This window comes from Bos grunniens, chromosome 14 (genome assembly GCF_055505025.1).
Source record: "Bos grunniens cultivar Pamir isolate PY7600 chromosome 14, Bosgru_T2T1.0, whole genome shotgun sequence".
Lineage (NCBI taxonomy): Eukaryota > Metazoa > Chordata > Mammalia > Artiodactyla > Bovidae > Bos > Bos grunniens.
Genome location: NC_141178.1, coordinates 47,414,563 through 47,433,004, shown reverse-complemented (window position 1 = coordinate 47,433,004; position 18,442 = coordinate 47,414,563). Strand labels below are relative to the sequence as shown.

The following is an 18,442-nucleotide window of genomic DNA, read 5'->3' as shown; positions in this document are numbered from 1 at the left end:
GCAAAGTGAGTCACTTATATGTATATTAATACATATTCTTATTCATATTTTTTCCATTATGTTATTGTAAGATATTAGTTTCCTGTGCTATCCAGTAGGTCCTTGTTTATCTGTTTTGTATATAGTAGCTTGTATCTGCTAATCACTTATATGCAGAATCTAAAATATGATACAAATGAACTTGCTTACAAAACAGAAACAGACTCAGAGAGGTAAGAAAACAAAATGAGGGTTACCAAAAGGAAAAGGAATAAGGGGGGGGTTGAAAAGTGGTATTAATTTTTGGCTACACAAACATCACTGACACACAAAGCGAGAGACAAGGGCATCTGAGAAATTTTTCATAAATGAATCTGGAAACAAACGATCTCATTTCTAAAAGACTTCTTCATTATAACTCTTTTGAAGCTGGTAGATAATTTTAAAAGTAAATTATACAGTCACCCAAAAGATAGTGTATCAGAAAGACTGGCTTTCTTCTTGTCACCATGAGGGGTTCCTACAGGGAAAGGGTGGTGGTCTCGTCAACCGTAACAAACAAGAAACAGTCCTGCTAGGAGACCCTGTGTGGCCACCCGGTTCTATAGGTGCTAAGCAATTATAGTTTAAAACTAAACTGATCCTTCCAAATCTTTATTAATAAATCCTAAGTACTTTTCATAGTTAAGAACCCAGTCTATGTTGATTTATAACATGATTTAAAATGATAAATCAACATTTTGTGTGTGATTTAACCTAGAGAACACTGCCCAGCTATAACTTCAAAAAAGTTCCAAAAAAAAAAGGTAACATATAGGTCAAAGGTCTACTTCACAGAGAACAAGGACTCGCATTAAAAACCAGAATCCCAGCCAACATAAGAATGCTGGAACCTGCAGGGGCCTGTCTGTACTTACCATGTTTTAGAGCATTTTCTAGCACTTACTCAGCAAGCAGGATGCTATTTGTCCCCCGTGTATTTTCACAAAAGTCCATTTGCTTTTCTTCCCTGGCCTCTTTGCCATGGGCTATGTCCATCATCAGGCGCGATCTATGTGGCAGAAGTCGGCGCAGCTCCCTGGGGAAAGGCCTCTGAAGGCCAGATGGGCTACTTTTTAAAACCAAAGTTTTCTTCTTTTCTTATAAGAAGGATTTTAAAGGACCAAGCCAAGGACTATTCTTTTATATCTCAGTAATAATTTTTCTACGTCAAAGATAATTTTTAACTAATGTCATAAAGATGGCAAAGCCTTAATATTTACCTTTATTGATCTATTTCTCTATATTTTAATAAAAACCAGTTCATACAGACAAGAATGTGGATACTGATAACTAATTACTGCTATTACTGACTTCAAAAGATTTCCCTACAATTTCCAACATTTGTCACTTGAAATAACATAAGATGCCAAAATACGTAAAACCAAATATTACTGCTAAAAAATCAACTTAAGTAAGAAAAAAAAAATCTGCAATGCAAAAATTTCCACAAACTCAAATATAAATGTGAGCAGACTGGCAAAGCAATTAAGAGAAATTGTGAACAATCAGGGCGAGCTGAAATGGCAATTCTCCAATTATAACTTTCTTCTGTCACTTTATGCCAGAAAGTGCAAACTTCAAATGCTTTATCAGAGCAGATTATTAAAAAGGTTTAGTAAATACTTCCTTAAAACTGTATATTTGCAAGCTAGGAAAAATATCATTTCTATAGGTAATGGAAAAACTTTAATAGTATATTTTGCTAAGCCATTTTGAAGTTCTAAAAGCCTAATAAACTGAAAGACTTCAGCTATATATTCGAAAAACTACAGACAGGCAGACCAAAGAAAATCAGGGGGGTTGCCCTTATTAGATTATTATTGGATGGTTCCCACTTGATAACAAGCCCTAGAGCAAGTAAGCTTCAGAGAACTATGGAACTGTCACCCTTCCCCGTCCCATTAACAAACCTCTGTCCTTATTTATGGCCCTTCCTCACTGGGTGGGCCTCCAATCTCTTTAACAGAACAAACAACATTATACACTGAATACAAAGAGGGAGTTAGAATTTGCCGTTATTTTCTCCTCTAAGAGAGAGCAATAAAGCCTAAAAGAAAATAAACAAAGTAGGGTTTCGGGCATGTACATCTGTGTAGTCCCTCTCATCTACCTAGGCAAATCCTGACACCTTCTTGCTACAGAATGACAGAATGTCCCCCACCTCATTGCTATTCTGGGGCAATAAAGCACTCAGAAAGGCGTTCTACACAACCACCGCAATTCTCCAACACCTCCATCCACTCCACCTACGACCGTGAACACAAGGCAGGACTGCTTTGAACACACCACGATAATAAACTAATCAAGGATTTTACGATGGGTAAATTCCAAATTCATTTCCCCAAACGAACAGAATTAGAGTCGTTATGAATCTTAACTTCTAACTGCCATTGTGATAGAGGCCTTTCCATGCCCAGCAAAACATTCGTGTATTTCAGACATCAGTTCAGTTCAGTTTAGTTGCTCTGTCATGTCCGACTCTTTGCGACCCCATGAATTGCAGCACACCAGGCCTCCCTGTCCATCACCAACTCCCGGAGTTTACTCAGACTCACGTCCATCGAGTCAGTGATGCCATCCAGCCATCTCATCCTCTGCCGTCCCCTTCTCCTCCTGCACCCAATCCCTCCCAGCATCAGAGTCTTTTCCAATGAGTCAACTCTTCGCATGAGGTGGCCAAAGTACTGGAGTTTCAGCTTCAGTATCATTCCCTCCAAAGAAATCCCAGGGCTGATCTCCTTCAGAATGGACTGGTTGGATCTCCTTGCAGTCCAAGGGACTCTCAAGAGTCTTATCCAACAACAGTTTCAGACATACTACCAGATAAAACAAAACCACAAGCTGGTCAACCTGCAAATGGCGATCAATAGAACTAAGTTATCATGGCAAGCTGGGTTTGCCTCAAAGCTGAAGCTTAACCAGTTAAGAGGCCAGACTTAGTTTGAATTGCTTTTAGTGTGAAAATTGTTTGCATTTTCCTTATTTCAAACAGATTTCTAAACAAAATGTCATTTTCTTCCTATGACTCAGCCTCAAAATTATTATTTTTGGCTGTGTCATGTGGCATGTGGGATCTTAGATCCCTGACCAGGGATTGAACCCATGCCCCTTGCAGTGGAAGCACAGAATCAACCACTGGACCACCAGGGAAGTCCCTTGGCCTCAAAATTATGAATACTCTCTTGTCTTCGGTGGCTGATGGTACTCTATAGTGTATAGGATGTGGGGGAAAAATGAACAGGAATGACAGCAATAGGTCCAGAACTTGTGGTTTTTAAAATACTATAACTAAAAGATTGATTTCAAATCAGATGCCTCTTTTATACAAAAGGAGAATAAAGTTTGCTTTTGACAAACTGGGCAGATATTCTGTGAAACAGGTCGGTGAATCAAAGGCTAAAGTTGTTTCTCCTAAATGGTTTCTCTGCTCTTAGTACATGTGAGCATGTGTGTGTGTACACACCGCCCCCCAGACATAAACACAAACTTGCACCCTCTTCATTCTTGCTGTCAGTGTCCTCTGATTGGCAGCATTGAAAACACTGTGTACAGGATCTGCGCAGTTGACCCAGGGGTCTCCAGGCACCCTGTGTCAGTCTACACTCCCTCATTCAGTTCGCTCATTTGCATGTTTGTCAATGGCATGTGAAGAAAAATCTCATACCATCCAAATCTTCTCCCAGAAACAGAGACTGACCCTGGGGAGCAGGAAGATATCAAAAAGTAACAGTAAGGATTTCACCTCCTGGAGCTAACTCTGCAGTCCTTGATGAACAGAAACACTTTGTCCTTCTCTGTTAAACTGAAATTTCTAATCTTTAACTGGATGCGCAAAAGAGATCCAATGAAAGCAGAGATAGAATTTTCCAGAATCTTGCAGCAAAGGTAAAAGCAATCAGATTTTCCAGTCCCTGAGGTTTTACTCCATGGGCTTTTACTGTTAGTGCATATAAAGCAAAAATCCAAGCCATTTTGGCTTAAAACAGCATGTACTGGATTCATAAGAGCCTGCCACAGACAGAAGTGTTGAGTATTGGAGCTGGAAGGATTCAGAAAGTTTACCTGGACTAAATGAGGGCACCAAGGCTAGCCTAGTTCACAGGGCCAGGCAGTGCCAAAATGCCCACAAATTCCCAAATAAATCTTTTCCTTAAGTTCCATTAAAAAAAAAAAAAAAAGAGTGCTCAGAAATGAACTGTCTAAAAATTTTTTTTCTAGAGCTTCGTGAGCTGGTATTTTTGACTAATTACATAGTGGGCTATGTGACGCAGTGTGTCTCAGCTATAAAAAGAGCAAATCTACTCTTCAGAAAATAAATACTATCAGCAACTACATTTCTTTTTTTTTTGGTAGTTTTCTATCAGTGCCTCCCCTATAGGTGCTGTCATGCAATTGAGTAGAAACATGGCAGGGTCTGACAATTCTAAGCCATTCTCCATTTTGATGTATTCATCAGCATTTTCAGGTTCTTATGCTTTACCACTGGAAAAGGGAATGGCAAACCACTTCAGTATTCTTGCCTTGAGAACCCCATGAACAGTATGAAAAGGCAAAATGATTGGATACTGAAAGAGGAACTCCCCAGGTCAGTAGGTGCCCAATATGCTACCGGAGATCAGTGGAGAAATAACTCCAGAAAGAATGAAGGGATGGAGCCAAAGCAAAAACAATACCCAGCTGTGGATGTGACTGGTGATAGAAGCAAGGTCTGATGCTTTAAAGAGCAATATTGCATACGAACCTGGAATGTCAGGTCCATGAATCAAGGCAAACTGGAAGTGGTCAAACAAGAGATGGCAAGAGTGAATGTCGACATTCTAGGAATCAGTGAACTAAAATGGACTGGAATGGGTGAATTTAACTCAGATGACCATTATATCTACTATTGTGGGCAGGAATCCCTCAGAAAAAATGGAGTAGCCATCACGGTCAACAAAAGAGTTCAAAATGCAGTATTTGGATGCAATCTCGAAAACGACAGAATGATCTCTGTTCGTTTCCAAGGCAAACCATTCAATATCAAATAATCCAAGTCTATGCCCCAACCAGTAACGCTGAAGAAGCTGACGTTGAAGGGTTCTATGAAGACCTACAAGACCTTTTAGAACTAACACCCCCAAAAGATGTCCTTTTCATTATAAGGGACTGGAATGCAAAAGTAGGAAGTCAAGAAACACCTGGAGTAACAGGCAAATTTGGCCTTGGAATATGGAATGAAGCAGGGCAAAGGCTAATAGAGTTTTGCCAAGAAAATGCACTGGTCATAGCAAACACCCTCTTCCAACAACAACAAGAGAAGACTCTACACATGGACATCACCAGATGGTCAACACTGAAATCAGACTGATTATATTCTTTACAGCCAAAGATGGAGAAGCTCTATACAATAAACAAAAACAAGACCAGGAGCTGACTGTGGCTCAGATCATGAACTCCTTATTACCAAATTCAGACTTAAATTGAAGAAAGTAGGGAAAACCACTAGACCATTCAGGTATGACCTAAATCAAATCCCTTATGATTATACAGTGGAAGTGAGAAATAGATTTAAGGGCCTAGATCTGATAGACATAGTACCTGATGAACTATGGAATGAGGTTCGTGACATTGTACAGGAGACAGGGGTCAAGACCATCCCCATGGAAAAGAAATGCAAAAAAGCAAAATGGCTGTCTGGGGAGGCCTTACAAATAGCTGTGAAAAGAAGAGAAGCGAAAAGCAAAGGAGAAAAGGAAAGATATAAGCATCTGAATGCAGAGTTCCAAAGAATAGCAAGAAGAGATAAGAAAGCCTTCTTCAGCAATCAGTGCAAAGAAACAGAAGAAAACAACAGAATGGGAAAGAGTAGAGATCTCTTCAAGAAAATTAGAGATACCAAGGGAACATTTCATGCAAAGATGGGCTCGATAAAGGACAGAAATCGTATGGACCTCACAGAATCAGAAGATATTAAGAAGAGGTGGCAAGAATACATAGAAGAACTGTACAAAAAAGATCTTCACGACCCAGATAATCACCATGGTGTGATCACTCATCTAGAGCCAGACATTCCGGAATGTGAAGTCAAGTGGGCCTTAGAAAGCATCACTACGAACAAAGCTAGTGGAGGTGATGGAATTCCAGTTGAGATATTTCAAATCCTGGAAGATGATGGTGTGAAAGTGCTACACTCAATATGCCAGCAAATTTGGAAAACTCAGCAGTGGCCACAGGCCTGGAAAAGGTCAGTTTTCATTCCAATTGCAAAGAAAGGCAATGCCAAAGAATGCTCAAACTACCGCACAATTGCACTCATCTCACACGCTAGTAAAGTAATGCTCAAAATTCTCCAAGCCAGGCTTCAGCAATATGTGAACCATGAAATTCCAGATGTTCACACTGGTTTTAGAAAAGGCAGAGGAACCAGAGATCAAATTGCCAACATCCGCTGGATCATGGAAAAAGCAAGAGAGTTCCAGAAAAACATCTATTTCTGCTTTATTGACTATGCCAAAGCCTTTGACTGTGTGGATCACAATAAGCTGTGGAAAATTCTGGAAGAGATGAGAGTACCAGACCACCTGACCTGCCTCTTGAGAGACCTATATGCAGGTCAGGAAGCAACAGTTAGAACTGGACATGGAACAACACACTGGTTCCCAATAGGAAAAGGAGTACGTCAAGGCTGTATATTGTCACCCTGTTTATTTAACTTATATGCAGAGTACATCATGAGAAACGCTGGACTGGAAGAAACACAAGCTGGAATCAAGATTGCCGGGAGAAATATCAATAACCTCAGATATGCAGATGACACCACCCTTCTGGCAGAAAGTGAAGAGGAACTAAAGAGCCTCTTGATGAAAGTGAAAGAGGAGAGTGAAAAAGTTGGCTTAAAGCTCAACATTTAGAAAACTAAGATCATGGCATCTGGTCCCATCACTTCATGGGAAATGGATGGGGAAACAGTGGAAACAGTGTCAGACTTTATTTTTCTGGGCTCCAAAATCACTGCAAATGGTGACTGCAGCCATGAAATTAAAAGACACTTACTCCTTGGAAGGAAAGTTATGACCAACCTAGATAGCATATTGAAAAGCAGAGACATTACTTTGCCAACAAAGGTCCATCTAGTCAAGGCTATGGTTTTTCCTGTGGTCATGTATGGATGTGAGAGGTGGACTGTGAAGAAGGCTGAGCGCCGAAGAATTGATGCTTTTGAACTGTGGTGTTGGAGAACACTCTTGAGAGTGCCTTGGACTGCAAGGAGATCCAACCAGTCCATTCTGAAGGAGATCAGCCCTAGGATTTCTTTGGAGGGAATGATGCTGAAGCTGAAACTCCAGTACTTTGGCCACCTCATGCGAAGAGCTGACTCATTGGAAAAGACTCTGATGCTGGGAGGGATTGGGGGCAGGAGGAGAAGGGGACGACAGAGGATGAGATGGCTGGATGGCATCACTGACTCGATGGACGTGAGTCTGAGTGAACTCCGGGAGTCTGTGATGGACAGGGAGGCCTGGCGTGCTGCAGTTCATGGGGTCGCAAAGAGTCGGACACGACTAAGGGACTGAACTGAACTGAACTGTTGCTTTAAAGCCACTGTTCAAGGTTATTTTAAGGATTAAATGAGACAATATATGTAAAATAATTAGAAAAGTCTTGGGCCTATGATAGGTGCACAATCAATGGTAGCTGTTATTTTGTGTTACGGACAAGAGTTTTCTACCCTGATAGAGCATAGCTTGTCACGTTCCCATTGTCCTCTCTAATTGTGGCTTCCGAACTAAATTTTGTGTTTAAAATGGCTTTCACCTCCATTTTCCCCATCAGATCCTCTCAAAGTTGCACTGTGACTGCAGGGATTTCTGGGGCATAAGGACTCAGTTTCTACTTCTTTCCTTCCCATCCCTGTGTGCTAAGTCACTCATCGTATCCGACTCTGCAATCCTATGGACTGTAGCCGTCCAGGCTCCTCTGTCATGGGATTTCCCAAGCAAAAACACTGGAGTGGGTTGTTATTTCTTTCTCCAGGGGATCCTCCCGACCCAGGGATCAAACCTGGGTCTCTTACATCCCCTGCATTGGCAGGCAAGTTCTTTACTACTGGCACCACCTAGGAAGCTCAGTTCATTTCTTTGTCCAGGACCCTTCTGTGTTACCCATGGCTCCTGCTTTCCAGCACCCACCACCACTGTTGCCAACAGAGCCTTTCCTCTCTTCTGATTTTCTTGATGTTCTTGGCTGCTTTCTCTTGTTTCTTCTACATTTTTGTATGATGTACACAAAGCCTGACCTTTGCTGACAGTGATTTTCCTTCCTTGCCAGCATATTAGTTAGATCTGGCTCTTTTCTAGCCATGATTATTTGATTACTGGGTTCTTGGAACAATCTATGCTGGTTATATATATAATGTATATATCAAATTTTTATATTTATTTCATATATATATATATATATTTTTTTTTTTCTTCCTCCTGGGAAATGCAAGAGAAGGAGAATTTGGCAGTGCTTCCTAATCTGGAACTATTACATGATGATGATGATAATGATAATAATAATAATCACCACCACCAGATCACTAGCAAAATGAACACAGTTAAATGAAACTAAGCATTTAAATGCTTACCAGTGCTAGATGTCGGTCAGAGTGATAAGTCATGTCTGACTCTCGCAATCCCATAGCCCATTAGGCTCCTCTGTCCTTGGTATTTCCCAGGCAAGAATACTGGAGTGGGTTGCCATTTCCTTCTTCAGGGAATCTCCCCAATCCAAGGATCAAACCAGCATCCCCTGGATTGCAGGTGGGTCCTTTACCACTGAGCCACCGTAGAAGCCCATACACAGATAATCTCAATGAATTCTAGTCACACTACAGTGGGTATGTGTATGCACTCAGTTGCTCAGTCGTGTCCAACTCTGCAACCCTGCCAGGTTCCTCCATGGGATTCTCCAGGCAAGAATACTGCAGTGAGTTTCCATTTCCTCTTCCAGGGTATTTTCCTGACCCAAGGACTGAACCTGCATCTCCTGAATCGGCAGGCAGATTCTTTACCACTGAACCACCTGGGAAGCCCACTGCTGTGGGAACAGACGATATTCAAGACAAAGAAATGGAATCATGAAGGTGAACCCATGCTGAAGTCCCACAATAGCAAGGGCAGGGTGTTCAACAGGCAGCTTGACTCCAGTACCTACACTGTTTGCCAGAAAGCAAGATTATATCTTTAGTCCAACCTTCTAAATCTGACAAACCAAAGAGGTGATCATCATAAATTCTCCTGAAGTTAATCAGCACAACACCTAAAGCATATATGCCACCACTGAGTTAGTTCGAGTCATCTTGGTTACTAAAGTACTTCTTCTAATATTGTGAAATCCTAATGTGAAGTCTTAGCAGCTAAATCTCTGAATAACTCATCATATTTTATATTTTAAAGGTCAAAAGATCTTGGAGAAAAAGCTAAGTAAAACATCAATACTCCCAAATCACTAAAATATGTATACTGTCATCCAGGATTCTAAGAATTTTTAACAGCTATAAGAGTGATATGAACAAAAATCACTGTGATCCATTAAGGATAATAGAATTTGGAGAATTTTAAAAATAATTTTATACATTATAGAAAGTTTTATATTGAAAAACAGTATTGAACGACAAAGGTCAACAGATTCCCACAACTGGACATATAATATCATTTCATCCATTCCATTTTTTTTTATTTTATTGTTAAACTTTACATAATTGTATTAGTTTTGCCAATTTTTTTTACAATGCACTTGATGTTTAAGAAATTCATATTAATCAGTTTAGTTATTTATCCATATGTGACTATAAGTAGTACACAGAATATCATGTATCATTATCCATCATCATTTTGGCAAGTTTCAAGTTAACAGCATGGTATTCTCTGGCTTGATGTGTGAAAATCATATTTTCAGATTACTCTAAAAATGAGCAAAGTGCCATTATACAAACATTCATATGAAACAAAATTTTAGTGAAAATGGGTTCTAAAATCCCACTGGAAAGACCATTCAACCAGAGTATGCCTAAAAACACAAAAAGTTTTAATGCAATATCCCAGATGCAATGAAATCTATGACTAGAGAGCAATGCTACATTTAGTTCTACAAATGTCCTTATTTCTGCTTTAAAATGAAGACTCTTTTCCTCCTCCAAGTTAACTTTTTCTTCTTCATTTCCATTCTTCTTTATACTCTTAAGCTATACTTACATCTGATAGCTAGCTAGTTCTCTTAGGAATTTTCTGCCACATAAGCTTTTGATCTGAGAGGAAAGGAGGGAGGGGACATATATATATATATACACATACCTATGGCTAATTCATGTTGATGTATGGCAGAAATCATCACAATATTGTAAAATAACTATCCTCTAATTTTAAAAGATCTTTAATTTCTTCAATATGGCCAGTTGATAATACAGTTATTAAAGTAAACTTGAATAAATGAAAAATTATGAACTGAATCTCCAATATTAGGACATATGCCAAAACTAGAAAGCAAAAGATTATAACTGCCTTAAAAAAGAACTCTCAAGTGCCGCCCTTCTTGAATTCCCCAAGATACAACCCTGTTTTTACTTCTAATCCTTCTCAGACTGACAACTTAGCAAAATATAATAGTTACATATGACTAAAAGAATGAGGTGAAAAAAGAAAAGACACAGAGTCCATGTCTGATTTCTTAATATTAGTGTTTCATTTCACCAACATAATAAGTTTACTATGACATACCATAAACATTTCTAAACACTTACTTGCAATTTCTATACTCAACGCATTGTGGATGGTAGCCAAGGGGCTGGCTGCATGTGGGCTCAAGCCCAGGAATCACACATGTAGGTAATCCCTCTTCTCTGGAGGGCACTTCATCTATTTCATTTGGACTCTTAGGATCCACTTCTCCTTTAAGAGACCTGTATGCCCAGGGTAGAATGGAACCCACCACAGCACCCAACTTTTTCCCCTAACTTTCCCAAGACTCCGCAATTGCATAGTTCATTTATCTGTTTGTCTACTTTCTCTCTACTTCACACAAATGAACTTTACAGACTTTACTCACCTTATGAACCATTTCACTATTAAAGCCTAAGATGGTTCAATTCTTCAATGTAGTCTCATCACTTTCTGTTCTTTTTATCCCTTCACTCAACTGACATTTAGCATGTACACAACCATAGTTCTTTTCCCAAGGCAGCTTTCAAATTTTGGAATCGGGCACAAAAGTAATATCCTTCTAACAATAAACATCATCCATTGTAAGACAGTTTTAACTTTGTAGCCATCAAGTATTTCAAAACTTTATAATTCAGCCCTTTTTATACCAAAGGCAAAACAAATATGAAAGGATTAATGGATCTGGTCCCATAAAATTTTACCTTCCCCATGCAGGGAAAAAAGCTCTTTAAAATGATAAACTGGAAATGTATCTATTACATAATGTTTTATAGAAAACATTATAGAATATAGAAATTTATGTTTTATAGAAAACATTATAAAATATAAAAAATATTTTATAGAAAAATATCTATAAAACATTACCAAAGTTTAAGAAGTGTAGTATAAGAAATAATAAGAAAAGATGAACATCACCATGTTAGAAAAGAAAAAATGGTTTATCAGCTCAATTTTCGAAAAATGCACATGAAAATAACAATAAAATCTCAGACCTTCCAAAATGACAAATTTTTAAAAGTTAAATATTTAATGTGTTCACTCTAATTCACAGCCCTTCTTTGTGTAAAAACATTACAAATCCTTAAATGAGTTTAAAACAGTTTACCTAGCCACACTTAAATTTACTCAAAGGGAATTATTAAGGATGCACATAAGACATTCGTAGAATTGCTCTAGACGTCTGAGAATGGATTAAATAAGATACATCTATGAAACCATGCAGCCATTAAAATGATGCTACAGAATTTATTGATATGAAAAGATGTTTATATGTTACTAAAAATAGCAGGTTACTAAGTGTCTTCAAACAGATGAATGGATAAAGATGTGGTGTGTATGTACATGTACACACACACACACACACACACAGTGGAATACTACTCAGCCATAAAAAACATTGAGATTTTGCCACTTGTAGCAACATGAATGGACTTGAAGGGCATTATGACAAGTGAAATAAGTCAGACAGAGGAGGACAAATACTGTATGATATCAATTATGTGCTAAGTCACCTCAATATCAATTGTATGTGGACTCTAATAAATACAACTAGTGAATATAACAAAAAAGAAACAGACTCACAGACAGAGAGAACAAACTAGTGTTTTCCAGTGGGGAGAGGACAGCAGGCCTACCCTATCTTGTCCGTTCCCCTTTTTCTCTCCCCACTGGTAACCACGAGTTTGTTCTCTTTATCTGTGACAGAGGAGCCTGGCAGGCTACAGTCCATAGGGTCACACAGAGTCAGACTCAACTGAAGCAACTTAGCGCACACACACGCACACGTATGTACACAGAGTACATGTACAACATGGGGAACACAGCCAGCATTTTGTAGCAACTATAAATGAAATATAACCTTTAAAAAGGTTAATCACTATGTTGCACACCTATAATGTATGTAATATTATATATCAACTACACTTCAATAAAGAAAAGCAAATAAAATTTTAAAACAGATATTTAATTCTACTATAGTGTGAATTATAGTAGAATTCGCTCAATCGCTCAGTCATGTCTGGCTCTTTGCAACCCCATGGACTGTAGCCCACTAGTCTCCTCTGTTCAAGGGACTTCCCAGGCAAGAATCCTGGAGTAAGTTGCTATTTTCTCCTCCAGGGAATCTTCCTGATCCAGGGATTGAACTCGTATCTCCAGCACTGGCAGACAGATTCTTCACCACTGTGCCACCTGGGAAGCAATTTGACTATAGTTTGGCACTATTGAAAGGATATGATTTATTGAACTAATTAGTAGTAAATATATATATATTAGAAGAATGTTTAAATTATGCAAGAACAGATTTCAAGTACTTTACAGACACATTTGCATGACAATAATCTGCCAATTACAGTAATGCCTACTCTTGAAAGAGTTTGACAATACAAACTTTCAGCTGTCATCCTTATGATATGACATGTACTTAACATTATGTTTTGTCTACAGTTTCAAAATCAGAACCCAGGAATGGGTCCTTGGAAGCAATATCTTGAAGATGCATTGAGTGGCTGTCAATTTGATCTCCTGGTCTTTGACAGATTATTTAGCCAACACTTATCACGGTTCCATTTCCAGAAATGTGATAATGAAGAAAACACAGCCCCTTGAAAAAAGCTGAATGGCCATAAGTGTCAGTTTTTAGGACAGTCCACATTAGGATATTACATCATAGACTCCTACTTTTTTCCATTCCTTTTTTCACTGATAGAAGCAAAGGCAGAAAACTTCAACATCACAAAAAATTTTAGAGCTTTTTGAAAAAGAATGTTAGTGATCATCCTGTCTAAGCCCTGGATGTTAATAACAAATAAGGAAATTTAGGCTCGGCGAATAGGTGTGTAAAGAGCCCAATGAGAACCAGGCATCTTGCCTCCAAGCCCAGTCCACTTACCATCATCCACAACTTATACAGAATAGCAGGGTCCACTTTAGAATCTAATTATCCTGTAGGGTTAATGAAAGGAGCGATGTCAGTATGTATACAGACCTTGCATCTGGTAGCTGTACGGTGCCTGTCCAGGTTGAGGGGTCCCAAAGCTTGTGCCATAGCTGAGAAATCCTGTCTGCCCAGGTGACTGAGATTGTGACAATCCACCTTCAGTCTTGATGCCTGCCCACAATGCACCTAAATCAGTTAGTGATAGCTTATCTATCTGTTCATTTTCAACAGCTGGTGAGTATACAAAAACACCCCCACAGCTATCCAGTCACAAACTTTTCCCAGTATTATCTCAATAGCCAAGGCCAAACATGCTTAGAGTGAAATACCCTTAACTCTACCTTCAATTAAAAAACTAAAAACAGGATTATGAAAGATTTGAATACCTGTCTCCACTGTTCCTTTTTTTGTTTTCCTGAATTCTATTTTTTATAAAATTTAACTCCAGTGATTAGTTGTTACAAAATTTAGCTTCTGTAATTAATTGTGCTGTTTTACAAGAGTTTAAGATCACCTTTATAGTCCAGAAATAGTCACAATTAAAATGAACTATATTGTTCTAAACACTGTTACATTAATGTCAAAATCAAAATATTTTTTCCTAAAAAGTGATTAAAAGTCTCTAACCTCATAGCATTTAAAAAGTTTTTTCTTTACTCTTTCTACCACAATGCTGATTTTAGTACATAATTTATTTTGAGGTCAGAGGTCGCAATCCTGGACATAGAATTAAGCAACACAGGAGGAAATCTTTTCCCAGGTATCCACAAAGTAAACACAAGGAAGGCAGAATAGTAAAAAATTCAGTCCTACAGAACAGCATGAAGGAAACCAATGGTTCCCTTTTTGCCCCTTGTAGTTTCAAGTATGTATTCAAATATAACTTTTTAAGTGTAACCTAAAGTACACCTTTTTATGTATTTTTAAAAGTATGCTTTTTAAAAATCACATAATATAAAAATAAAGTATTTGTGCCCCCAAATACATCCCAAAGTACCAGGCTGACATCCTAATTTCAGGACTTGGGTTTGGCAGTATCGTTGCACAAGGCTCAGCCTTGGATCATAATTAAAGACAGTCATGAAAGTTAACAACTGTCTTTAATTCCCACAGAGGGAGGAGAGGAAAATGTCTGCCAAGGGAATTCACATTTTGGAATAATTTTACTTTGCACTTAAGATAAATAATATCTTTGGGATCTAGAATACACAGTAGTCTCACTGTTTATTTCCATTTTAGGGGAATTTCATCAGTAGAATGAATTTAGGTAACTTTCCTAAGGCAGTGGAAGAATCTGACTCTTGGCTGAGAGAGCTTACTCTAATTTCTGAAGTATCTCTAAACAACCTCATAATGGCCTTGCATCACAGTCTTAACACAACCTTGGCATTTAAAAAAATGTCACTTTCCCTGCAAAGGCAATCCCAAACCAATGAATAAGCCACACTTATAAATGGTCCCTGGAAAAACAGCTGCCCGATACAGGTGGTTTGATGGCTCCAGAAACTCAATGCCTTCTCATAGGGTCACAATAGGGATTTTCTCCTTCTCTCTCTCTCTCTGATGCTATACTGTTGTACATTCAGTCTTCACCTGTGCCAGCTCTGTTTTCAGCCTGGAGGCTCAGAATGGGAATCTTTGTGGTAAGAACAGGTAAAGAAAAGCAGGAAGAGGTAGAAAATGCCCATAGCGACACCCATCTCCATGGCTTCTAGCTAGGAGCTGGCAAACTCATCCCACTGGTTGACTCCATGCAGATCCAGTGAAGAATGGCATGACCCCTTCTTCCCCACGGACCCACTGCCCTTACTGGGAAAACATTTGCCTATCTTTTCTCACTGGGTCTAATTAAAAAGTCAGGGGACACACGTCCTCAGAGACAGTCAGAATTCTAAGACCATCAGAATCTTAACTATCAGTTTAGGGTTAAAACCCATAAATTTAAATTATGTGCTTTTCTTCCAGGAGCAAACAATGAAAAGAAAGCTGCCATATTTTTCCATGCACTGGCCCAAGAAAAACAGAATGGCGGGCCAGAAGCTCTAGGGCATCTCCTTGCCTTCAAGGCACAAAAAGAGAAGAAGGAGGGTGGATCAGGAAAGTGCTCAGGACTGAGAATTATTTACTCCCAGATTTATAAGCACAGAAGGCTCTGGGATCAAGTCCTTCACACAAAGCCTTACTCTCACCACTTTCCCAATCCCCACCTACCATATGAAAATCCCCATTCTCACTTTACTAGTTGGGAGTATAACCTTAGAACGTCTGCTCAGCTCACCCTACTGGACCAACTATTTCAAACAACAGAGACATCTGTTGATGGTTTAAAACTAGAGGAGTCCTTACCCAGAAATTGGCAAAGGGCCCAACCATGACTGAATGGGGAGGAGCAAAACAAAAAAACCAAGAGAGTTATGTGAGTAGCAGCCAAAGCAGTACCAGGAAAGGTACCTTCTCCTGGCAGCATTGATACATCTATAGTACTTGAATATTGTTTGCCCTAGAATATACATTTATATTTCAAATCATCAGCTTGTAAATAAAATTTGAGAATATAAATTGGGGGATTGCCTTAATTCACATTACAGAATTTGAAGTCACACAATTCAAATCATGGAACCTTTTTCCTCTTTCAGCACAAGAACAGTTTAAAAGTAAATTACAGATAATTTGATCTGTATTTAACATCATTTTAAGAAACTCAGCAAAGTCATGGAAATGACAGATAATTCTAGGAAGTCCATTTGATGCCTGTTTTTAAGTCTAGTTGAAAAACACTTCACTGGATCACATTCAGTTGTGATCTTTTTAAAATAAAACTATAAAAGCTGAAGTAATACATAATTTAGATTTTCATTTCTGTAAAATGTATATATGGGAAATTTGCCTGGGGTAAAGACAGGACAAAAAAACAAAGATAATTTACCTTCTAACGATCAATGAAATACCTGAAGAAGAACATTATTTGTTTCAACATACTGAGAAGATTATGAAACAACAATAGCAGAAGGAAAATTAGAATATTGATCACAAAATAATCCACTAGTTTTTTCTTTCAGTCATTGCTTCCAAAATTTCATGTATTTTTTTCCTGGATCACCAGGTTTTATTTATTTTGTAATAAAATGCCAATAATTCATATTTTTATATTCCAACAAGTTGCAATTTGTTTAAGATTATAGCTACCATTCCATGGAAAAGAAGGTATTTTTGGAATCCTAAGATTTTTAAGAATTAAACTCTGAAGTTTGGCTGGCTTTATTTTTAATTTATAGGCATTGACCCTGTTAACAATTGAGTTAAATTACACCAAGATAAAAATAATCTCCAGGTGAGAGGGAACAAATAAGGATGTGAGCTTTCAATGTTTCCTGATTGGGCTCTTTCAAGTGCAGCCCAAGCCATGATATAGATCACTTTTCCTAGTGGTTGATAACACTGACATATGAAACGACTGCTCCCATCAAGTTTAGAGCCAGGGTTTGTTGAATGTGGCTTGTACTTCTCTAATCATAGCTCAGCACCTGATAAATAGGAAATGAATCTTCACCCCCAAAAGACTTCATTCGCAGAAGTTTTATCAGAAATATGCACCAGAATACTTTGGATTCCCAAACCAAGTGTTCAAATGGCAAATTAAGAACCGAGATATAAATGGGGGAAAAAAACCAAAGAGCAAGAAAGCATATGAACCATGCTATCCATCTGCCACTTCTGACCTCAAGATAAGCAGCCACCCCTTCTTACAATGTTCATCAGAAACAATCATTTTAAGAATTCAGACACAAAAGGTAACAGCCCTTTCTCAAGTGACCAAGAGCCCCATCTCTATATACCACTCCTGTGACACTTTCACACGCACAGGTGTGCCCACTAGGCAACACCACTGCTAAAGCAACCGGATTACTCACCATAGGAGGAGATTCCATAGGGCTGTCCCGGCTGTGGGTACGTGGCGTAGGCTGTAGCTTGTTGCATTCCTGTAGTAAACTGTGTTTGCCCATATGCAGCCATAGTTTGTGAGGAAGGGGTAGGAAGAATATGTGGGTATGGTCTGCTATTTGTCAGAAATGACAGAAAATAGAAAGCCCATGCATTAGATGGAAACATGCAAGGTAACTGATTAACAACCAAATCATAAATTCTAGTTAAAGATTGTTTCTTCATGTATAACCTTCAACTATCATAGACAAAGTACTGAAATATTTCAGTGTCCCTCCTAGGTGCTGCTCCAAATAAGTTTACATAAGTACACTTAAGTCTCTATGAAACACACTTTAGTTTAACTTAAGATGTAACATGTGGGCACCAGACCTGACTTGAAATAAGGTAAAAGACTACTTGGAAAAGTTATTTATTGATTAAGAGAAAATACATCTTACTTGGAAGGATAAATCTGTGGTGGGGAGAACTGATGAGTTGGTCTTGGGCTGAAGCTGCTGCTCCCAATGGCTGGAAAAGAAAAATAATGCACAATCATGAAAGAAAAACACAAAATATGTGTTTGATAACACTGATATAGTTTCAGCTCTGGGTAGACCACATGACATCATAGACCTTTCTGATCTGCAGAAATAGCAATTTCCTAAGTCAACATAATAGAAAGTTAGACTATACTAAGGAACCTACAGACACTGATTAAGTGATTCTGATTTGACATCAACTCTTAGAAAATACACTCACAATCTTCTTAAATACTAGTCAGTGATGACTTTTACAGTGGCAATACTTTAAGAGCACAGGGAGTCCTGGCTACTGTTTGGAACAATGCACTCAAAGGTGGGGGATGAACAGGGCTAGG

At 38.5% G+C, this 18,442-nt stretch overlaps 1 protein-coding gene across 36 annotated transcripts in view; it reads right to left on the bottom strand.

The window, feature by feature from the left end:
• Positions 1 to 18,442, bottom strand: part of EYA1 (EYA transcriptional coactivator and phosphatase 1) — a 627,341-nt gene that overhangs the window by 131,040 nt on the left and 477,859 nt on the right. For 14 of the 36 annotated variants that reach the window (XM_086336569.1, XM_086336567.1, XM_086336580.1 and 11 more), the window contains 3 exons: positions 18,024 to 18,093; positions 17,553 to 17,698; positions 13,690 to 13,827 (listed from right to left, as the gene is read on the bottom strand). In XM_086336569.1, coding sequence (XP_086192695.1) covers positions 13,690 to 13,827; positions 17,553 to 17,698; positions 18,024 to 18,093 — 354 coding nt within the window. The remainder of the gene's footprint in view (positions 1 to 13,689; positions 13,828 to 17,552; positions 17,699 to 18,023; positions 18,094 to 18,442) is intronic. The other 22 variants (XM_086336592.1, XM_086336571.1, XM_086336582.1 and 19 more) reach the window with 3 other exon arrangements.